The sequence below is a fragment of the Lithobates pipiens genome, unplaced genomic scaffold, assembly GCF_037356315.1.
Source record: "Lithobates pipiens isolate NorthernLeopardFrog02 unplaced genomic scaffold, aLitPip1_a1.2 Scaffold_8, whole genome shotgun sequence".
Taxonomy (NCBI): Eukaryota; Metazoa; Chordata; class Amphibia; order Anura; family Ranidae; genus Lithobates; species Lithobates pipiens.
Window position 1 is genome coordinate 505041576 of NW_027507903.1, and position 23474 is coordinate 505065049.

General features: G+C 45.2%; 1 protein-coding gene across 1 annotated transcript in view; it reads left to right on the forward strand.

The window, feature by feature from the left end:
• The window catches only part of SLC37A3 (solute carrier family 37 member 3), an 82988-nt gene that overhangs the window by 22015 nt on the left and 37499 nt on the right, over positions 1-23474 (forward strand). The window contains exons 6-9 of the mRNA XM_077469289.1: positions 2072-2217; positions 5795-5891; positions 18597-18681; positions 19604-19791. Of these exons, the coding sequence (XP_077325415.1) occupies positions 2072-2217; positions 5795-5891; positions 18597-18681; positions 19604-19791 (516 nt within the window). The remainder of the gene's footprint in view (positions 1-2071; positions 2218-5794; positions 5892-18596; positions 18682-19603; positions 19792-23474) is intronic.

Below are 23474 nucleotides of genomic sequence, written 5' to 3' on the forward strand. Positions count from 1 at the left end.
GGAAAACAAAACTCACATGGGTGCTGGCAATTGGAGGATTGATTCTCGCTTCTTCTTGGAACTGTAATCAAAATGTGGCGGGCGGGAGGGGAAGAGGGAGGGGCTGCAGCACAGTTAAAGCATGGCCGCCTCACTGTGCCCATCTCGCTGCAGCCTCACTGTGCCCATCTCGCTGATAGCCTTACCATTGTTGCAGCCTTAGCGCTGTGTCACGGAGCTGAGTGTGAAATCATGTTCTGCCACGCTATGACAAAAGTCCCACCCTCCTCCTAGACCAGCTTGTGTGATAGATAGAACAATGCGTCTATCACACAAGCTGGTCTAGGAGGGGGGCGGGACTTTTGTCTTGGCTCGGCAGAACATTTCACAGCTCCGTGACACCGTGGTCTCCCGCTGTGCCTGTGCGTGAGAACGAGGCAGGAGAGCACTGCACTGCAGCCACGCACGGCATAGATCCAAGGCAGCCCTGCCGGGAAATGTCCCAGTATCCCGGTAGGCCAGTCCGGCCCTGTTGGGGGGGCCACATGAGGGGGCCCAGTATGATGTTGGGGGTGTCAGGGCCCCCTGGCTGGTGACGCCAATGGCAGTGTAGTGGAGCAATGGGAATCTCAGGACTGGTTGGAAAGAAATACAAATGCTAGGTGTTTGGCTTTAAATAACAAGTGACAAACCACAGTTGCTGGAGATCTGTCTTTATGTGGAATTACTCTCCAACAGTTAGCCTGAGGTTAACTGTTATCTTTGTGTATAGTTTGCCTAAGTTGTGTAAGATTCAGATAAATAATTGCAAGACTGAGCACTTCTGACCTTGTTGACAGGACTGATTTCTGAAAAGTCACAGCAAGCAGTCATTGCTTTCTATTTTCTCACTGAAAAAAAAAAAGGAACTTGACATCTGGAATCTGACTGCCTGTTATTAACAAGAAGTATAGATAGTTTAATATAAATGTACTGGGGAGGAGTGGGATCCAGTGGTCTCCTGCACAGAGCCTTAACCTCAATAATTTTGAACACCTTTTGGGATTAATTGGCATTCTGATGGTTAGCCACGTCTTCCCATCTCGTATCAGTACCTCACAAATGTGCACAAATTCACACAGATCCTCCAAAATTGTATGGAAAGCCTTCCCAGGAGAGCAAAGGCCTCTTTAGCCACAAAATGGTTCTTTTTCCATATTCATGTCCATGGTTTGGATTGAGATATAAACAAACCCATACATTTGATGGCCACAGACCCTTGGGCATATAGTGTATACCAGTTGCAGCTACTGAGTTCATATAACCATTAATATTGGCAGATATTATATTTTTGACTGTAAGCTTTAAAAAAAAAAACAGGTTAATGTTTACCTGCTCTGTGCAATAAAATTATACAGAGTGCCCCCAAACCTCCTCTTCTCTGGTCCCCTGTCAGCACTTCTGGCTCCTCCTCTCGAGTGCCACTTCCTATGAGGGTACTGGTGCGGGCTCGTCCCCAAGCTGTCTGACTGTGTGTATAGACATAGACATTGGGTCATAACTGGCTTTGATTGACTGCGGCAGAAGCTAATGGCTCCCGCTGTTTCACACAAAGTCTGTGAGAGCAGGAAGTGAGGGGAGAGATGCACTGCAGATGAGGACAATGCTGAATCAAATGACTGGCTCATGCAAGTATAAGGGGGGAGGAGGATGTTATTTACCTAAACATTTTTTACCTTAATGCAAAGAATGCATTAAGATCAAATATGTTTAAGATTTATAACAAAAACCTAAACCCTAATGCAAACTTTTTAATACTAACTTTTTTGTAGAGCTACAAACCTCAGCTGTCTACAGTTTTAGCAGAGGAGAAACTGAGATTTGTGGCTGCCATTCATAGGGTGATCTCTGACTAGAGAGGATTCTGAGGCCTGACTTCAGCTCTTCTATATGGTAAACTTAGTTTAATTTTCTTTAACCGCCTTCCTATATAGGGCCTCCATCCCATCCCAGGCCCCATAGCTATAGCTTTTGTTAGACCCCTGCCTAACCTCTGTCCTTCTAAAGCAGTTATTGGCTTCCCTCATAATGCTGAATCTTCTATTCCTTGCAGATGTTTGTGTTCGGCACGCTGACAGAGTGGCTTCACTTCTATAACAAGGTCTTCTACTGCTTAATCTGGGTGATCAATGGTCTGCTTCAGTCCACAGGCTGGCCCTGTGTGGTCGCTGTTATGGGGAACTGGTTTGGAAAATCTGGGTATGTATGTTTCAGTTACTATTGAAGCTTATTACTTGGTTGAAAACTAGTTTTAATAAATGTGTGTGTGTGTGTGTGTGTGTGTGTGTGTGTGTGTGTGTGTGTGTGTGTGTGTGTATGTATATATGTGTGTATATGTATATATGTATGTATACATACATACATACATACATACACACATACATACATACACTTTGGCTGCCTCTACAAGACAGCTTATTAAACAGTTCTGTATTGTGAGAATCATGGTCTCCTGTTTTGGCTGTGTCCATGAAGTATATTGAAGTATATATATATATATATATATATATATATATATATATATATATATATATATATATATATATATATATATATATATATATATATATATATTTTTTTTTCCTCTCACTTCCTGCCTAATGAAATTGTTATCAGCAGGCCAGGAAGTAAGGGTAAATGTCTCCCTTAATAGCAGTTAAAACAACAGGAATTTTAATCTTTCCCCACAAGATCCAAAACCAAAAAAATTAAAATTTTTAACTTGGTATGCATTTCAAGGAAGGACTGTAGATGGACTGATGATTTTGGAAATCTCTATGAAAATAATTTATCAAACAAAGCAATTGAACAGCAAGTTAAAGGCTCAGTTCACTTTTGAAAAAAAAATGCATGTTTTTGCAGGGGAAAAAAATCTTTTTTTTTTTTTTTTTTTTTTAATTTTTGTTTTACAGGAGCATCCAATGTCAGGCTTCTGCAAACCCTTCCTCCAGCTCTCTGCTCATACTTCTGTAAAGGCTGTTGGTTTGAGAGCTGAAACAAGATTCAATGGACTACAAATGTGCTGATTACCAAACTTGTAGTCTATTGAGAAATACAAGTCTGTCAGCAGAGCCCTGCACAGCTGTGTAGATTTTTATGCATTCTGTCTTAATGCTGTACAAAATGTTTACAAAGAGAATCAAATACAGTAAAACCTTGGCTTGAGAGCATTTTTTTAACTAAATTTTTAACTAAATTTTTACTTGATAAACAAGCGATGTCTTGATATTCAAGTAGCGTCATGTCACAACTGCGTATAAAAGAGAAGAGAGGCGCCTCTTAAGTGTAGCAATATGGTTACATTTAATGAAGGTACAACATTTAGCAACTCACATGGTTGTTGATTAAAAGAGGCACATCTAAGTATGCAGGCATCCGGGCTAAAGCTGTCCACATAGACAATCCCCCGCACTGCCATCAACGTCATCCCTTCCACTCTGCGCTCTACGAGGCTAGTCTTTTGTGGTCATGATTACACACTGACAGCGGTGAGAACTTGCAGTGTGGAGGATGGTCTATGTGGACAGCTTTACCCCGGATGCCTGCATACTTGCATGTGCCTGTTTTAATCATCAACCATGTGAGTTGCTAAATGTTGTATCTTTATTAAATGTACTGTAACCATCTTGCTACACTTTAGAGAAACCTCTCTTCTCTTTTATACCCTGTAGTTCCTGCTGGATTTTTCTTCTAATCCCCTCGTGGACGCTGCCATCACATTGCTATAATATTTTTGTGTGCACTATAAACTGAAAGACTAATGAATAAATGGTTGTGGAAGGAATCGTGTGAGTTTCCATTATTTCTTATGAGGAAATTTGCTTTGATATACACATGCTTTGGATTACAAGCATGTTTCCGTAACGAATTATACTCGCAATCCAAGGATTTACTGTACAATACAATATATGGTACAAAAAAAGCAATCACACTTCTAGTTAGGCATTCCAAGTAGACAGGAGATCAATGTGTGGGGTCCTTGGGGTAAAGGTGGGCATCCAAAGGTGTGTGTGTGTGTGTGTGTGTGTGTGTGTGTGTGTGTATGTGTGTATGAGTACAGTATGTGGAGAACATATTTAACCACTTGCTTACTGGGCACTTAAACCCCCCTCCTGCCCAGACCAATTTTCAGCTTTCAGCGCTGATGCACTTTGAATGACAATTGCGCGGTCATACAACACCGTATCCAAATGACATTTTTATAATTTTTTTCCCACAAATAGAGCTTTCTTTTGGTGGTATTTAATTACAGCTGGGAGTTTTTTATTTTTTGCTAAACAAACAAAAAAAGTTGAAAAAAAAAAATCATGTTTAATAGCTTGTTATAAAATTTTGCAAACAGGTCATTTTTCTCCTTCATTGAAATGCGCTGATGAGGCTGCACTGGTGGGCGCTGATGGGCTGCACTGATAGGCAAGGTTAAGGTGGCACCGATAGGCACAGATAAGGCGGCACTGATGGGCACGGATGGGCACGGATAGGTACCACTGATAGATGGGACTGATGGGCACTGATAGGTGGCACTGATGGGCGGCACTGCTGGGCACTGATGGGCACTGGTAGATGACACTGATGGGCACGGATATGTGGCATATGAGGTGCAGCACTGTTGTTGAGGCAGATTATGGGCACTGATGGGTGGCACTATGGGCACTGATGGGTGGCACTATGGGCACTGATGGGTGGCACATTTACTTTATTTAGGTGGCACTGGCAGGGGGCAGGTGAGCACTGATGACTTGGCCGTGATCGGGACTGAAGTCCCTCTCACGGCTGCCGGTGATCGGCTTTTTTTTTTTTTTTCTCCTCGCGCTGACAGCGCGAGGAGGAAAATAGCCGATTACCGGCTCTGTTGTGATCACATGATCAGCTGTCATTGGCTGACAGCTGATCACGTGGTAAGGGGTTGGGATCGACCCCTTGCTTCGATCCGTGATCAGGCGAGTCTCGTAGACTCGCTGATCACAGAGCGCGCGCAGGCCGCTCATGCACGGGACGACGTCAATAGACGTAGTCACGGCAAAGCAGGTCCACGCTGTAGCCGTCATTCGGCTATAGCGTGGATCCCTAGTGGTTAATTAATTGCATAAGACCATGTACAACATAGACTCCACTGTATTTGACCCGTGCCAGCGTCCCCAGAGCTCAGTTATTGCAGAAGGGCCTACTATGTTTTGAAGAGGAGAAAAAAAAGTGGGTAGGGGTGGAAAAAATAGGGGTAGAAAAAGATTAGAAGGGGGGGGGGGGCGTCCTGTTCTCTACCCTGGCAAGGACCGCGCCCGAGACTCCCCAGCCACATTTGTTTGAGTAATGGATATAACTAATCTGTATGGTGCAGAGCATATCGCTACAGCATAGGTGACAGTTGAGATCTTGAGCAGCTGTGCCAATTTAAATTTTGACAGCAGCTGTGGGGAAAATTAACTCCTGCTCACTGTCACAGAGGGGGCGATTTTAAGTGTGGAGGGGAGGCATTTTACCCTGTTTAAATGATGCATCCTAAATGCAGGTGTGAGATGATGCAAAAGGGGAAGTTAGCCTTTAAAATGTGGTACACGCTACTAGTTGTTGTGTTTTTTTTTTTTTTTTTATACTGCCATTGTATTAAAACATGACAGTGGTTCCAACCCTTCCCTACTTAAAGTAATAGAAACATTTTGGTGTCCCCTTTGGAGAGATTTGCTCTCACTTCTGTCTTAGGTTTCCAAATATATTATTGCAATAAACCTATTTTGCATTGTAAAAAGTTCTAATTTACTGTTTCTAACTTGTACAGACGTGGCCTTGTATTTGGTCTCTGGAGTGCCTGCGCATCTGTTGGGAATATTTTGGGAGCTTTCCTTGCATCATCTGTTCTAAAATATGGCTATGAGGTATGTGCTGACTTTAACAATGATGAGATTAGGACTGAGATGCAATTGAAAGGTGTTTAAATTTCTTCCAGCTTCTTTTCCTATTTTTCTGCGTTAAAACACACCAGGCCAATTTGGAGACAATTTGCACTGCAGACCTCATTATGCTGAAGGTTTGGTTACTTGCTGCCTGCACACACAAAAAAAGTTAACTGTTCACAAAAGACAGCAAAACCATAGTTACTGTGTTATTACACAAAAAGCTTTGTGCTTTTTTTTTTTTTTTTTTTTTTTTTTTTTTTTATAATGACAATTTTTATTGAGTTTTAGCGTTTTCAATACAAAAATATAAAACACAGTTGAGTGAAGAAAAAGAGAAGGGTAGTAGTAGACACAAACATCTCTGGTAGGGGCATACATTTTCTCAATACAACAATTCAAACACAATTTCCAGTGGCATAGTTAGCTAGATCATATCACTGCACAGCCCAAGCTCTGTACTTTTATTAGAGTGTGTGTTTGATTTTAGCAGTAAAACTGTTTGTAAATACAAAAACAAAATATTTAAAGTGGAAGTCCATGCAAAAAAACAAAATCCCTGCATCTTTAGAAACCACGGATCGAACACTAACCTCTCTATCCCTGTAAAGAAAAACTGAGTATACATACCTTTTTGGAAGCCGATCTGACCCGCTCTGACTGGATCCCACGCTGAGCTGTCAGCCGCTGCTTCAATGTAGAGGCGGGTGCAGAGCAGACGACCCAAACCCCATAGAAACTCTATGGGTGACGTCTCTTCCCATTCATTTCACAGCATTGGCAGCCGTGTCCTCCACAGAGCTGGAGATCAGGTTGGAGTGGGTCAGATCGGCTTCCAAAAAGGTATGTATGATCATTTTTTCTTTACAGGGATAGAGAGGTTAGTGTTATATCCGTGGTTTCTATAGAAGCAGATATTTTCGTTTTTGCATGGACTTCCACTTTAACATATTGCTGCTCACCAGCCCTCTAGATGGGTGGCTGTTTTCGTTTTTTCTTTTTTCCTGTTTTTTTTTTTTTTCGCAAGTGACATGCCTCCTGGCCTCGAATGAGGATGCTCCCTCACTGTACAGTATTTGGGGAGTATTGTATTGAATAAATATAAATAGATTTACACTCAGTAGTCTGCAGCAGTTTTTTTTTATTTTTATTTTTTTACATCATGCATTGATTTAACACTCATAATTTGTGTATTTGTTTTTATTACACGGACATAAAGCAATAAATGACAATATGAAAATCAAGTTTGTTACCTATGTGTATATGTTACATACCATATGGTGAAATTTATTTTCTCTTTGACTTTTATTTAATCCTGTTTTTATTTTTATTTTTATTTTTTTTAAGATGTCTTTTGCAGTATTTTGATATATCTGTATATATGCATATTTACATGATAGGAGATTGGAGTATATTTATTCTTTTTCATTTATAATCCTATCAGAGTGGCACAGAAGCACATTGAGAGACTGTCCTCTCAGCACGGATGTTTATTTGAACAGTCTTTGGATACCTAAATCCAATAGGTGACTGTGTTGAAGAATATTCTCTTACCTCTTAAGAAGAAGGCAAAGGTTACAGATCAGAAACCAGTACTGCCTTCAGAGTTCATGAGGAGTTCCTTTCTTAAACAACCAGCCTTGGACTCTAAATTAAAGCCCACATCCTAGTTTCCTGAGAACTGTAATCCCAAGCCCTTCAGTCCTGGAGGCAAATTCTCCTCTCAGTGAATGGATGCCCCAGGTTGCTTGGGTGGGGGGGACACCTAAGGGTTTTTATGACCACTTGGCGATCTCAAGACTGGATCCGCAGCATGGTTGTTCAGAGGATACAAGCTAAAATGTATCCCCCTGCATGCTTTATGCGCTCCTGCATACTTGCATACCTAAGGGGTTGCATAGAGGTAAACTAACATTGTTTAAGGCCTGCATCCTTGGAGCACTGTATATTAAATCTCTGCACGGGCGGGGGGGGGGTGGGGGAGGAAAGAACCTCTGGGGGAATCTAGGATGAAAAAGGACCTGGGGGTCCTAGTAGATGATGGGCTCAGCAATGGCATGCAATGCCAAGCTGCTGCCAACAAAGCAAACAGAATATTGGTATGCATTAAAAAGGGGATCAACTCCAAAGATAAAATGATAATTCTGGGGGCGTGGCCTGGACATGGCCGAGTGAAGCAGGTTTTTTGTAGAGCTCCTGGTCCCGGCCTCCCTCACCCAGCATCTCCGTGACTGTAAACCGGTATGCTACCTGCTAAGAAGCACGGGACGAGAGCAGCAACCCGGGGGACCCCTGTTGCTAGAAAATCGGGCGATATCCACCGCTTTTTCCAGCAACTACAGAGCCCCTCTGCAGGCGCTTCGCCCGCGGCGTCCAGAGGCCCTGCACGTGTCGCTCGTCTGACGCCAGGATCACAGAGTAGCAGTGCGGCCCCTCCTGACTCTCCAACCCTCAGCGATCTCCCTCGGAGTACCCAGGGAAGCACACGGAGAAACGATGGCCGTCAGCCCTCCACCCGACCTCCGTTCTGCGGACCATGACATTAGAACTCTCCTTCAGGCCCTCCCTACCAGGTCTGACATTGAAGCGCTGATTTTGCGCCTGGAGGAAACCCATCGCAGAGACATTCAGGAGGTGCGGGGGGAGGTCGCGACTCTTGCGGAGTGAGTGTCCTCGGGGGAAGCCTCGGCTTCCTCGTTGGAGCGCAGAGTGTCGTTACTGGAACGGACGAGTGAGCAGCATCGGGTTACTGCCATATCTCTCCAGCTCCACCTTGAAGACATGGAAGACCGGAGCCGCCAAAACAACCTGCGGCTCCGTGGGATCCCGGAAAGCTCGGCTCCGGAGGATCTGGGTGCCCTGGTGCTGAGGATCTTCCGTATGGTGACGGCGAACCCGGAGTTGGAGTGCGAGCTGGACAGGGTCCATAGAGCGCTAGGCCCGAAGCCGACCGACCCTGGCAGACCCCGAGATGTAGTCTGCAGAATCCATCGCTACTCTCAGAAGGAAACCATCCTGCGACGGGCGTGGGAGCACGGCGATGTGGCTATAGACGGCTCGCATGTGAAACTTCTCCCGGACCTATCGAGGGCGACCCTGAGGCGCAGGGCTTTACTCCGTCCCCTCCTGGACATTGCGAAGCGGAGAGGGTTTACCTACCGTTGGGGGTACCCTCTGTCTGTAACTTTCCGCAAAGATGCTGACGCCTACACACTGCAAACCCCCGCGGATCTACCAGCCCTCTTCCAGCTCTTGGGCGCCGACCCGGTTCCAGTCCCTGATTGGCTGCAGATCCTCCCTCGTCAGGCCGGCAGAGCGGGTGCTTTCTTGATCCGCGGCCCGCTACAGCACCAGCAGCGAAGAGCCGGGCGAAGACGTCGCTCGGCCTCCAGGGAGGGCCCACGTGAGTAGACTGGTTGCCCTCTGTTCCTGCATACAACCGCACACCCTATCATTGGCGGCTGCCACCCCCCCCCCCGCAGTGCCCCCTTTTTGGTTTGCAGCCTTTAGGGCCGTTCCCCCCCCCCTCTCCCCCCCTTATTGCTATGGGGAGAGACCGGATTATGCACCCTCTACCACTCAATGTTTCTCATAGACCGAGCTGACTCTGATGCCTTTGATCGACCCCCTCCCAGTCGTGGAGATTGGTTGAGTGCGTTCTCTCGGCCTGGGTGGGGGGGGGGTGGGGGTTGGCAACCTATCCACATGCCGGCTGGCATGATGCGCACTCCGGATCTGGTCCGCTATGGCGGGTGTTGTCGTTCCGGCGTTGGGCGGCCCGATGCCCCCCCGGCTAACATGAGGTGAGAACAGGCTGTGAATCCTATAACACTCGGAGTACCCCACTTATTGGTGCATTTGGTCGCTCCCCTCCTTGCCATGGAAACCGGGTGGGTGTTCTCTTGGCCCGGGTGGGGAGGGGGATGGGGGTTGGCTACCTGAATCCATCCCGGGTGGCGTGGTGAACCTTTCGGATATTTTTTTCTTTTTTTTTTTCTTTTGCTACAATCTACCAACATTTGACGTTTGTTGCTGCGGTGGAGTGGAACTGTTAACTTTGGCTTTGTTATGTAGGGTGGCGGGAGGTGCGGGGATCTGTGAGTCGGATAATGTTTCCTTATGTGTGCACCCCCCATGTTTGTTTCTGTGCCATTGGTTGCTTCAGATCGGGGGGAATTGTGGTGTTGGTTATACCTGATTATGTGATTCCTCCCTCAGATATGCACAATCACCTCCGATTGTCTTTGGGGACCTAGTATTTTTAGGTTGGTTGCTAGTTGCTTTTGTTTATATTATTGCATTTTTTGGTTTATCGGCAAATGATACGACATCCTTATATGCCTGGGGTGGGGGACGGGACTGGGGAGCTCGCTCTCCGGCTCTGTCTGTCCACCAACCCACATAGGTTAGCGCTCAATTTCCAGTAGTTTACTGGTGAGTGCATAAGCAGTTTTCTGCTGGTTTAGTATTCCCCTGTGCCGCACGCTCTAGTGCCGGCTCTTTGACCTCTCCCGCTTTTCCTCTTTTTTCTGGACTTATTACCCTTTGCTATATATTTCTCCCCTCCCCTTCCTACCTTTCCCCACCCTCTTTGCTTATACTGCCCTCCCTTACAACCCTTCCCGAGTTTGTAGACCTCCCCCCATCCCCGTGAGACGCGATGGCAGGCTCGATCACAGTGACCTCCTTTAATGCGCGGGGACTGAACACCCCAGAAAAGAGACGTATGCTCATGAGAGATCTTCGGAAGTCCCACGCCGACGTGGCCTTCTTACAAGAAACCCACTTTAAGGATGATAAACTTCCCCGTCTCCAGACCAGACTCTACCCCCAGGCTTATCATTCCACCAACCCCTCCTCTAAGACGAAGGGAGTGTCCATTCTGATCTCTAGCAGATTGCCGTGGCGCTTCCAAGACGTACTGGCTGACTCTAAGGGTCGATACATCTTCCTTAAGGGTCAGATTGGGGGTGCCCAGTTTACGCTGGCGACGCTGTATGCCCCCAATACCCACCAGGACAAATTTCTTAGGGTGACCCTGGACTCCCTGATGGGATTTAAGGAAGGTCAACTAATACTGGGGGGAGACTTTAACGTGCCTTTGACCCCCTCCACTGACTCCTCCACGGGTAGCTCTTCGGTCCCTGTGGCGACCAGGAAACGCATAACACAATCTTTATTTAGGGCTCAATTACTTGACATTTGGCGTTTACAACATACTGGGGAACGGGATTACACGTTATTCACCCCCACACAAGCTGTATTCCAGAATAGATCTTTTTATGATACCTCATGACCAACTCCACTTAGTGACCTCTTCCTCCATTGGACTGATTACGTGGTCTGACCACGCACCCATTTCTCTTGTCTACACTCTATCCGCTAGCCCTTCACCCAGGTCTCTGTTTTGGCGGTTAAATGAAAGCCTCCTCCAAACGCCAGATGTCCTGACAGAGGTGACTAGAGAGCTTGACAATTATTTCCGAGAAAACAACGTGCAAGGTGTTGACCCTGGGATGTTATGGGAGGCTCACAAGTGTGTCATCCGGGGAATTTTTGTTAAACATGGTGCGCGGATTAAAAAGGCAAGAAATGCACAACTCACGCCCCTACTTTCGCACCTAGCGGCTCTTGAAGCTCGACACAAACACGCCCCTTTACGCTCCCTAGACACGGAAATACAGACTCTACGCACACAGATTACGGATCTGCTACATTACAAAGCGAAAGCGGCCCTGCAATTTTCCCGTAGATTAACCTATGAGTCGGGGGATAAATGCAGGAGGAACCTAGCCAACTCAGTTAAAGACGTAAAATCTAGATCATATATACCTCAGATTGTGGACCGGAATGGGCTCAGGGCCTCGACCCCTACTCAGATAGCGGAGGGTTTCGGGGCATTTTATTCCAACCTCTACAACCTCCCTAACACAGAGGCCAGACAGGGAGACATAGACACCTATATCACAAACTCCCACATGCCATCTTTGCCCCCAGAGGTTAAAGAACTTCTTGATGAGCCGATTGCCCTGGAGGAAGTGCAGAGGGTGATAGGTTCTTTGAAACTGGGAAAGGCTCCGGGCCCTGATGGCTTTACGGCCCAATATTACAAGGTCCTCCTTCCTATTCTTGGACCACGCCTGGTGACGTTGTTTAATGCATTGGGCTCGGAGAGCAGGTTTCCCAGAGACACCCTTAGGGCCCATATTTCTTTGATCCATAAGGAAGGGAAAGACCCAGCCCTATGTGGGAGCTACAGACCCATATCCCTTCTCAATTTAGATCTGAAACTATTCTCTAAGATTTTGGCGACGAGACTTGCACGGCACCTTCAATCTCTAATCCATCTTGATCAAGTAGGCTTTATACCCACAAGGGAAGCAAGAGACAACACTGTTAAAGTGCTTAATCTCTTGCATGTAGCGCAGTCCACCCGAACTCCCTGTGTTTTTGTGAGCACGGACGCGGAAAAGGCCTTTGACCGGGTTAACTGGAACTTTATGTTCTCGGTTCTTCGCCACGTTGGCCTAGGCGACAGGATGATGGGGTGGGTGAGTAGTATCTACTCGTATCCATCGGCTCAAGTGAAAGCTAATGGGGTGCTTTCATCCCCCTTTGTTATTGGGAATAGAACCAGGCAGGGCTGCCCCTTATCCCCCCTGCTTTTTGCCCTCTCACTGGAACCGTTTCTTTCTACGGTAAGACGGAACCCTGATATCATAGGCCTCCAAGTGGGTGACATTTCCTGCAAAATTTCGGCTTATGCGGATGACATGATGTTCACTTTGTCGAATCCTAGACTCTCCCTCCCGAACCTTCTGGCGGAGTTTAAGACCTATGGCATTCTCTCCAACTTAAAGATACATTTTGCCAAATCTGAGGCCATGGGGGTGGCATTGCCCCCTCAAACATTGTTGGATATGAAATCTAATTTCCACCTTAAATGGACGACTTCGGCCCTGAAATACCTCGGCACGTACATCCCTGTGGACATCTCATGCACATTTGAGCTGAACTTCCCCCCTTTACTGATCACTATACGCAGCTTACTGGAGAAGTGGCATAATCATCTCCACTCTTGGTTTGGGAAGTGTAATCTCGTTAAGATGAGCATTCTCCCTAAATTCACTTATCTCATTCAGGCCCTCCCAGTGCATATCCCATCTTCCTTCTTTAAGCGAGTGCAGGCCCTGATTACCCGCTTTATCTGGGCCCATAAAAAACCCAGAATTAGACGTTCACAGTTGACCCTTTCCAAGCAGCACGGAGGACTCGCGTTACCAGATTTTCGACGCTATTTGTTGGCCTCCCACTTGGGTTGCATTCTCGATTGGAACCGCAATATACCTTTGAAGCTTTGGGTTCGGATTGAACAATCTCAGACTCGCATACCGCTGCATAGCGCCTTGTGGTGCTTTAAAGACTTACCCCGGACCATGAAATCTCACCCGATCATTGGGGTTACTTTGCGGCATGGTCACCGGGCGGCTATTCAAGCAGCCCTCACTTCCTCCTCCTCCCCTTTACTCCCCGTGCTCGGCCACCCGAAATTTGAACCGGGCTTACTACGCTCGGAATATGCCTTTCTCAGGAGTTCCGGGCCTATCTACGCGACGCGTTTTGTCACCGAAGGGAAGTGGCCGTCCATCTCAGCCTTGTCTGACTTATCGGGCACCTTCAGGGTGCCTTTCTGGAGGGCGGTACAATTGCACCATTTTCTACACTCCATCCCCGATCCCCATGCCTTCACACGACCACTGACGACGTTCGAGGACCTTTGTACGGGCACGGACCCGTTGCCACATACCCTCTCTCAAACCTATTACCTACTGAACACACCATCGGACCAGGCGCCACTACCTTGCTTATCCAAGTGGGAGAAAGACCTGAATTGCACATTTTCCTCTACTCAACACCAGCGTATCATTACACTGGCACTTAAATCCTCACTATGCACTAAAATCCAAGAAACAAACTTCAAGCTTCTCTCCCGCTGGTATCTGACACCTACTAGACTGCATAGGTGCTTCCCCTCTGCCTCTGACCGGTGCTGGCGCTGTGGGGAGGGGGAGGGCACTTTGTTACATATTTTCTGGTCCTGTCCAAGGGTGAAAGACTTCTGGAGAGAAGTCCGCTGCATCACGCAAAGATTTACGGAGCTCTCTATACATGACGAGCCCGAGTTCTTTCTCCTGCACCTCTCCGAGATCCCCATTAAAACATATAAAAAATCGATCCTGAGACACCTTTTGAATGTAGCTAAGTCTTGTATACCTCTTCTATGGAAACAATGCTCTCCCCCATCTATCGCATTATGGATTAGAAAAGTTGAGGAGATGAAGAAGATGGAGGATTTGATCCTCACATCACAAAATAAGCAAGAAGTGTTTAAACGAACTTGGGACAATTGGAACCTCTTTATCTTCTCACACGAGGGTAGATGTCTCTTACAGACTTAGTGTTTTTTACCAGCCCATTTCAGCCTCTGCGCTCTGGCTGCCATTGCGTCTCCTACCCACCCCCCCTTTTTTCTCTTTTTTTTTTTTTCTTTCTCTTTTCCTCCCTCTCGCTATCCCCTTCTCCTCCCTTTCTAACTGTCCTTTCCCCCTTGACCCCCCTGTAAAACGGAAAAGGATGGGAGTGAGGGCCCTTGCTCCCCCCGGCGGAGGTGTATTGATACCGCCCGGGGGGTCTTTTGGCTTTTTGGGCCTCTCGTTGTTGTCATGATGTATACTGATGGGGTTACCTTGCTGTTTATTGGGTTCTCATGAAAGTTGTGATCCCACACCGGAATGTGCTGTAACCCTGACGTGTAATGTGGGGACCCTTCCTCCCTTCTGTTGGTACTGAATAAAAACTATATTTGAAAAAAAAAAAAAAAAGATAATTCTCCCGCTCTACAAGACTCTGGTCCAGCCGCACCTGGAGTATGCTGTCCAGTTCTGGGCACCAGTCCTCAGGAAGGATGTACTGGAAATGGAGCGAGTACAAAGAAGGGCAACAAAGCTGATAAAGGGTCTGGAGGATATTGGTTATAGGGAAAGGTTGTGAGCACTGAACTTATTCTCTCTGGAGAAGAGACGCTTGAGAGGGGATATGATTTCAATATACAAATACCATACTGGTGACCCCACAATAGGGATAAAACTTTTTCCGAATGGAAGTTTAACAAGACTTGTGGCCACTCATTAAAATGAGAAGAAAAGAAGTTTAACCTTAAACTACGTAGAGGGTTCTTTACTGTAAAGCCCAGTACACACGAGCGGACTTTTCAACATCCAAAGTCCGACGGACTGATTCCGTCAGACTATTCGATCGTGTGTGGGCTGCAACGGACTTTTGACTCGCCAAAGTCCGAAGGACTTTAGAATATGGAACATGCTTCAAATTTTTCCGAAGGAACTCCGCTGGACCCGGTCCCTTCGAAAAATTCGCTCGTGTGTATGCTATTCCGACGGACTAAAACCGACGCTAGGGCAGCTATTGGCTATTGGCTACTGGCTATGAACTTCCTTATTCGAATCCAGTCGTACGTCATCACGTTCGAATCCGTCGGAGTTTAGTGTGATTGTGTGTGGCCAAGTCCGCTCAGCCGAAAAGTCCGTCAGAACTCCGTCGGAACTCCGGCAGAACTCCGACGGAACTCCTTCGGAAGTCTGTCGGACACAAGTCCTCTCGTGTGTACGGGGCTTAAGAGTGGCAAGGATCTGGAATTCCCTTCCACAAGTGGTGGTCTCAGCAAATGGCATTGATAGTTTCAAGAAGCTATTAGATAAGCACCTGAACAACAACAACATACAGGGATATACAATGTAATACTGACATATAATCACACACATAGGTTGGACTTGTGTGTTTTTTTTCAACCTCATCTACTATGTAAGTTGGATAATATAGTTGCTGCATTATTTACCTGTTGTTCCAGAAAAGAGAGGCAGCCAGGCTAAGCAGGGGCACCGCTCCCAGGTTCAGGGATCTGGCGGTGTCCACATCTCCCGATGGACAGTGGTTTCGGGTGCATCTGAGCCACTGTGGTGTTTGGCAATGCAGTGTTTCCTGGCACATTCATTTTTTGTCAGACTGCGGCTGCATCACCTTGATCATGCCTTATCTCGGTTGATTGAAGCCTAAGCAGGATCAAGCCTGGTTAGTATATAGATGGGAGACTGCCCAGGGATACCAGATGCTGTAAGCTTTCCCCACCTGGGTGAGGGAGGCATCTGAGACTGCTGGGTTTTGAGAGCATCTCAGGCCAGAAAATCTTAAGGCAGTCTCTGATGTCGTGTGTTCCATCTTTAGCCGGCAGAAACCTGGTAGGTTAAGTGCACCTCTTGGGACTGTCTGGGTCTGTCACAGAGTCATCAGTATTTTGCTATGCATTTTCTATTGGAGCAGAAGTTATGGGATCATTATTGTGGGACAATAGCAGTTCCAAAGCCAAATAGGGACATGGGGTCTATCTTAAGATCTCAAGCCTCTGAACATCCTTCTGTTTCCGATAGGCTAGACTGTTCAGTGATGACCTCTCTGCAAGAGGTAGATTTCGGTGTCCACAATCTGTAAACGGACATCTTCGTGTGGCAGTTTGTTTCCCAGGTCATCAAATATTTTTGTAATTGCAGTGGAAAGCGTTTTTTTTTATTTATTTATTTATTTATTTATTTATTTATTTTTTTGGGTGAATCTTGCCTTTTGGGTTGGCCACAGCTCCGGCTCTCAAAGCGTCTAGCCCCAGTGCTGGGCTTGCTGAAGATGCCTCAATACTCTTTACCTTAATAATCTTTGCTCAGGAAGCAGTCAATTCCAAGGGTTCTGTCGATATTTCTACAGGAGGAAGCTGTGTTTAGGTCAAAGCACATTCTCTACATACAGCCTTACTCCAGGTCTTGGTAGAGGTTCTTTCTCTGTCTGGAACTTGAAGATCCAGTCATTGCATTGCCGGAAGGCTCTGTTTCCAGGGTGTTGCAGAGCAAAAATTGGTGCTTGATATTCTTCCTTTACAGAAATTTGGAAAATAACCACTGATGCCAGTCTCTCTAAGTTGATTTGAGGCTGGCTACAGTTCAGTGGGCTTGGTCCCCACAGGAGAGAATGGCCTGGTGACATCTCCCAAGGAGCTAGATAAGATGAGGGGGGTGTTGAATAATGAGATTTCTGCATAGACAAGTTCCATTATATGGGCCAGCATCGATGGGCTTTTGTCACACCCCTTTAGAGTTCATGTGTTCTGTATATGTAAGATATTTGGATTTGACATCCATTTCTATTGCATAGTGCAAGTCGGTAACCACACCTGAGTTTGTAGCTCTCCTGAAACTGCCTGCCTAACACACATAATAGCACTATTTGGGTTATTTACTAAAATCGAGTGTGCAAAATCCCCGGTGCAGCTCTGCATAGAAACAAATCCGCTTCTAGGTTTTATTGTCAACAAGCTGAACTTGTAAGCTGATTGGCTACCATGCACAGCTGCACCAGATTATGAGTTCTCTAGTTTTAGTAAATCTCCCTCACATGTCCATTAAAGTAAAGTAAATATATGAGAAAGTAAGTTGTAGGAAAAATCCTATTTTATATACTTTTTTTTTCTCATAAATAGAGCTTTCTTTTGCTGGTATTTGATCACCTCTGCGGTCTTTATTTTTTGTGCTATAAATAAAAAAATGTGTCAATTTTGAAAAAACTATATTTTTAACTTTTTTGCTATAATAAATATAAAAAAAAAAAAAAAAAAAAATCTTCATCAGCTTAGGCCAATATGTATCCTTCTACATATTTTTGGTCAAACAATTCACAATAAGCGTATATTGATCGGTTTTTGCCAAAGTTATAATGCCTACAAAATTATATATTTATGGCATTTTTATTATGTGTTTTTATTTTTTTGTTTTTTTTTATTTTACTAGTAATGGCAGATATCCAGTGATTTTTAGTGGGACTATGAAATTTTGGCGGACAGATCGGACACTTTTATTTTTATTTTTTTTTATTTTTATTTTTTTGGGACCATGGACATTTTATACAGCGATCAGAGCTAAAAATAGCCACTGATTACTGTATAAATGTCACTGGCAGGGAAGGGGTTAACACTAAGGGGCGATCATGAGGTTAAGTGTTCCCTAAGGAGGTGTTTCTAACTGTGGGGGGAGTGTACTGATAGGGAGTAGAGCGAGATCGCTATTCCTGTTCCCCATGCTGGCATTCTGAGGAGCAATCTCGGGTTGCTGGTGGACATCGCGGCCATCGGTCACATGCATCGGCGCCGTGTGCGCCCCCCTAGAGCTCTTAAAGCGGCCGACGGACACCTACAGCGATTTGCGCAGCCGTGCCAAGGAAGCTCCAGAATGGATGTTTTTATTACAAATTATGTAAGCAGTTCCTCTTTAAGGTGGTGTTCTCTAGTCCACAGAGAGAACTTGGATGGAACAGTGTAACTGATAAACAGTACAGTACAACACAGGAAGAGAACATGGGAAGTTACCAGCTCACACGATTTTTGCTGATTAACACATATTCTTTTGCACTTGTCAAGCAAATGTAACAAAATGATTCACATGGTCTATTTAACAGACCATAAAGGAGAAGATAAGAGAAGTTAATTGTTGGGGTTTATAAACCCTTTATTAAAAATGTGTAGTTTGTTATTTCTAACAGATCTATGACCAAGTATTTTGTTCTTTTCCTCAGTATGCATTCCTCGTAACAGCATGTGTGCAGTTTGCTGGTGGTGTGATCATTTTCTTTGGCCTGGTGACCTCTCCCAAGGAGCTAGGTAAGATGAGGGGGGTGTTGAATAATGAGATTTCTGCATAGACCAGTTCCATTATATGGGCCAGCATCGATGGGCTTTTCACACCCCTTTAGGCTGCTTTCACACTGGGGCGGGAGCAGCGTCGGCGGTAAAGCGCCGCTATTTTTAGCGGCGCTTTACCGTCGTTTTAGCGGCGGTGTGCGGGCGCTAGCGGGGTGGTTTTAACCCCCGCTAGCGGCCGAAAAGGGGTTAAACCCGCCCGCAAAGCGCCGCTGCAGCGGCGCTTTGCCGGCGGTATTGCCGCGGTGTCCCATTGATTTCAATGGGTAGGAGCGGTATAGGAGCGGTGAATACACCGCTCCTTCACCGCTGCAAAGATGCGGCTAGCAGGACTTTTTTCACCGTCCTGCCAGCGCATCGCTCCAGTGTGAAAGCCCTCCGGCTTTCACACTGGAGTTAAAGGGGCCGTTTTTTTTCAGGCGTTACACAGGGGCTATTTTTAGCGCTGTAACGCCTGAATACCGCCCCAGTGTGAAAGCAGCCTTAGAGTTCATGTGTTCTGTATATGTAAGATATTTGGATTTGACATCCATTTCTATTGCATAGTGCAAGTTGGTAACCACACCTGAGTTTGTAGCTCTCCTGAAACTGTCTGCCTAAAACACATAATGGCACTATTTGGGTTATTTACTAAAACCGAGTGTGCAAAATCCCCGATGCAGCTCTGCATAGAAACAAATCCACTTCTAGGTTTTATTGTCAACAAGCTGAAGTTATAAGCTGATTGGCTTCCATGCACAGCTGCACCAGATTATGAGTTCTCTAGTTTTAGTAAATCTCCCTCACATGTCCATTAAAGTAAAGTAAAGATATGAGCAAGTTAAGCTTTTTTGTCCATCAAAGTCTGCCCGCACTTGCTCAATGGAATGTTTCTCTGCCACAGGTCTACCAGACGCCGGGGAACAGGAGGGTAAGAGCAGAGACCAGGAGGAAGAGGCTAATCGACCGCTTATTAGTGAGGATAATGAGGTGGACAGTGATGCCAGTTATTCTATCCAGGCTCCAGATACTGCAAGTACACCTAAAGCTATCAGCTTTACGCAAGCCTGCTGCTTACCAGGAGTGCTGCTGGTGAGAACTACTTTTATTTAAACCTAACTCTACACAATTTAAAGAACAGCGTTAAGGTGGTTGTAAAACTCAGACATGAAATATGAGCGTAGCATATTCTTCTACAGTGTGTACTAGTCTCAATCCAGAGAAAGTATCATTTCCATCTGCTGCCTGTTCCTCTATCTGCATGAATCTAGTTTACCTGAAACAAAGAGAAAAAAGGTGACGCAGAGGGATCTCCAGCACACAGTCTGTGATTGACAGCCAGTAAATGAGGGTGTTTCCCTTACCTTCAATCAGCTCTGAGCTGCTCTCACTAAGCTGTGCAGTGTGTAATGTCATCTCTCTGCCCCCTGTTTTCTGACAGCTTAGACAAGCTTTATAAATTCTGGACTTAGAATGGATGTAGAGAACAGAAGAATGCAGATAAACGGGTATGTAGTAGGCTTTGTTTGCCATGATGCCAGTCACTTCACTGGGTTTATGTAAGAGTTTACAACCACTTTAAGGAAAGAGAAAGCATTACAATTTCTGAGGTTCTTATGTTTGTTTTGTGACCCACTGGGGAGATTGTACCTCAGTTCCGGTCTATGAAACCCGTACAAGTAGCAGGGGATGCCGGTGTCACTGGAAAAGTCACCTAAAGCAATAAAAGCAATGTCATAAGTTTTAACCATTTCTCACTCTAAAAATGTGTTTGTCTCCTGTTCTTTTTCTTAACGCAACTGTCAGAAAGCTAAAAATCCAAAAAGAAGATGGTAAATACCTCCTGCACCACCAAATGCTACTCCAGTAAAAAGATGTCTGCTAAAGTTGCTTTAAGGACTGACTCTTGTGAAAGTGTGGATCGCATGGTTCCCCTCTGTCCTCGGCCAGTCATTCCACCAACCACTACAGAATAGTGGTGTAAGGGATGCCAGGAGGAACCACTGAGCACAGAGGGGAGATGAGAAGATTTGCACTCCCTGATGTGTCAGTTTCCAAAGAAACTTCAGCAGAGATGCCTTTGCGTTCGAGCAGCATGCAGCCGTGTGTGTAGCAGCAGAGGTACAGTACATATTTGCTCTCTTTGCAGGGAACTATTAGTGGAACTTCAGTAGCAAGAGTCACTTTATGGGGCAGATTTATAAAGCCGTGGATTTGACTTTCACCAAGCTTTCACTGATGGTGAATCAATCCATGCACCAGAAAGATTTCCATGCAATTAATGTTTGGTAAATGTCAGATTAACTGATTTATAAATTTTCCCTATGTTTGAGTCTCAATTCTGGCAACTTTAATTGGTGTAAATTCAACTAAATAAGTGTAACTAATGCAAAGCCATCTATGCTTGGTAAGTGTGGAAGTATTTAAAACTGACAGGTGCTTGCCAGATTTTTTGGTGAACTCTAACATCTGACAGATGCTCACCTGGTTGGACAAATAGGATTTGCCACGTCAGTATGAGAAGTACAACTGGGAAAGTCGATGGTCGAGTATCTGGGTGTTCCACTAAATTATAGACTTAACAGCATGCAATACCAAGATGCAGCTTCTGAAATATCTTCTGGGGATCATGAAGGAATCCAAGCTTTATTTTTTTCCCCCTGCTGGAGCAAATTGGACCATGTTGAGAGTTTTTTTTTTTTTTATTTATTATTATTTTTTTTTTTTTTTGCCTTCCTCTGGATCAACTGTGGGTGTAGATAGGATAGAAAATTTCCATATACAGAATCCTATTTTTTTTTCTATTGGTTGAACTTGATGGACTTGGATAGCATGAACGCAACTTGATTGGGAATCAACACACCAGTGCAATTTGAAACCAGAATCCTTAGAATATCAGAATTTGTGAACTTTTAATTTAGCTATACACAGCTTGATTTTCTCTTGTTCAGTATAGATGGAGGAATCTCCAATGTTGGCTATTGTGCTCAGGAAGCCACTGCACCCGTAGCTTTCGGAATATACAAATAGTGACTGACTGCATCTAATGCAGGGATCTGCAATTAGCAGACCTCCAGCTGTTACAGAACTACAACTCCCATGAGGCATAGCAAAACTCTGACAGCCACAAGCATGACACCCAGAGGCAGAGGCATGATGGGACTTGTAGTTTTGTTGGAGGTCCACTAATTGCATATCCCTGGGGATACAGTCACTGTAAGCCCTTGTACACACGGTCGGATATTTCCGACGGAAAATGTCCGATCGGACCGTGTTGTCGGATAATCCGACCGTGTGTGGGCTCCATCGGACTGTTTCCATCGGAATATCCGACTGACAAAGTTTGAGAGCTGGGCTATAAACTTTTCCGACAACATGATCCGATTGGACTTTCTCCGATCGTTTGTAGAGAATTCCGATCGGACAAAGTGCCACGCATGCTCAGATCAAATTACGACACCAAAGCTATTGGCTACTAGCCACAACGTAGTCCCGTCGCAAGACGCGAACGTCATCGCGTTCCGAATGATCGGATTTTCCAACAACTTTGTCCGGCAGTGTGTATGCAACATCACTTTCGGAAAAAATCCGTCGGACAAAATCCGACGGATTTTGTTATCGGAATGTGCGACCATGTGTGCAAGGGCTTTGGCTGTTAAATGTTCACTTGGCTCAGTCAATTTTTAAATGGTCTTTGGTGAGCTATTAGATGCTGACGGTCACCCACTGCTCGAGCAGCCTGTTGGGCTAAAGCCCAACAACACTGGTTTTTATATTCTGATGGCAGGGAAGGCTCCCCACTTTCAGAATACAATACCACAGTGGGAGGATTAGCCCATACACAGTTTGTGTGAATAGTGAAAACAAATGATGATTTCTACTTCCTTCCTTATTTTTATTTAATATATGGGCAGCCTTATTTGTGAAGATGCTAACCTATTCCACAGATGTTTCAGGACCCAGCAGGTGGCAGCATTGAGCTTTGTATCTGCTGTTCAGCTGCAGATGCTACGTTTAATCAAAGATGTACAGTAGTAACTGTATAACATTTCATAATCCTTTACATGAACACATATGTGTTTCTAATACATTTAGACTATAAATAAAATAAAACCGATTGATTTGGGTTGGATTAGGAAATTGACAGCTCTGGTTCGAGTGTTTACTCTCTCTTCCCCACTTTTCATAAAATATTTTTAAGACTGTTTTATAACCATAAAGTGCTCATCAATGCAAAATCTGTATAATTTAGATTTATTAAAGTGAGAGTCCAGCATAACTTTTTTTTTTTACCTATTGTTCCTGCCAGTAAAAATGTTGTTTTCCCACTTCCTTTACTGGGGATCAGGATTTTTTTTTTCATACTTTGATTATTGTAACAGCAATGTTTTGCACTGTCATGAATGGGTTACATTCATAACTGCTGTGATTACGAGTGATCTGTGATTGACTACAGCTAATCACTTGCTACAGCATGCTGTGATTGGCCCAGGTACGTACTATGTGATAGCTGTGGGCCAATCGCTGCATCACTATAGGGATCACAGCTGTTATGCGTGAAACTCATTTATAACTGCTTTGATGACATGGTTCTCATCACAGTGAAAGTGGGTAGGTACCGAGATCCACAATCCACTGTGTACAGTGGACACGGGAGCTGCGTGCCCCTAACCTGGAATAGGCTGGATGACGTACGTGTGCTCTCGCTCTCTTTCTCGCTCGCTCTCTGTCTCGCTCGCTCGCTCTCTGTCTCGCTCGCTCGCTCTCTGTCTCGC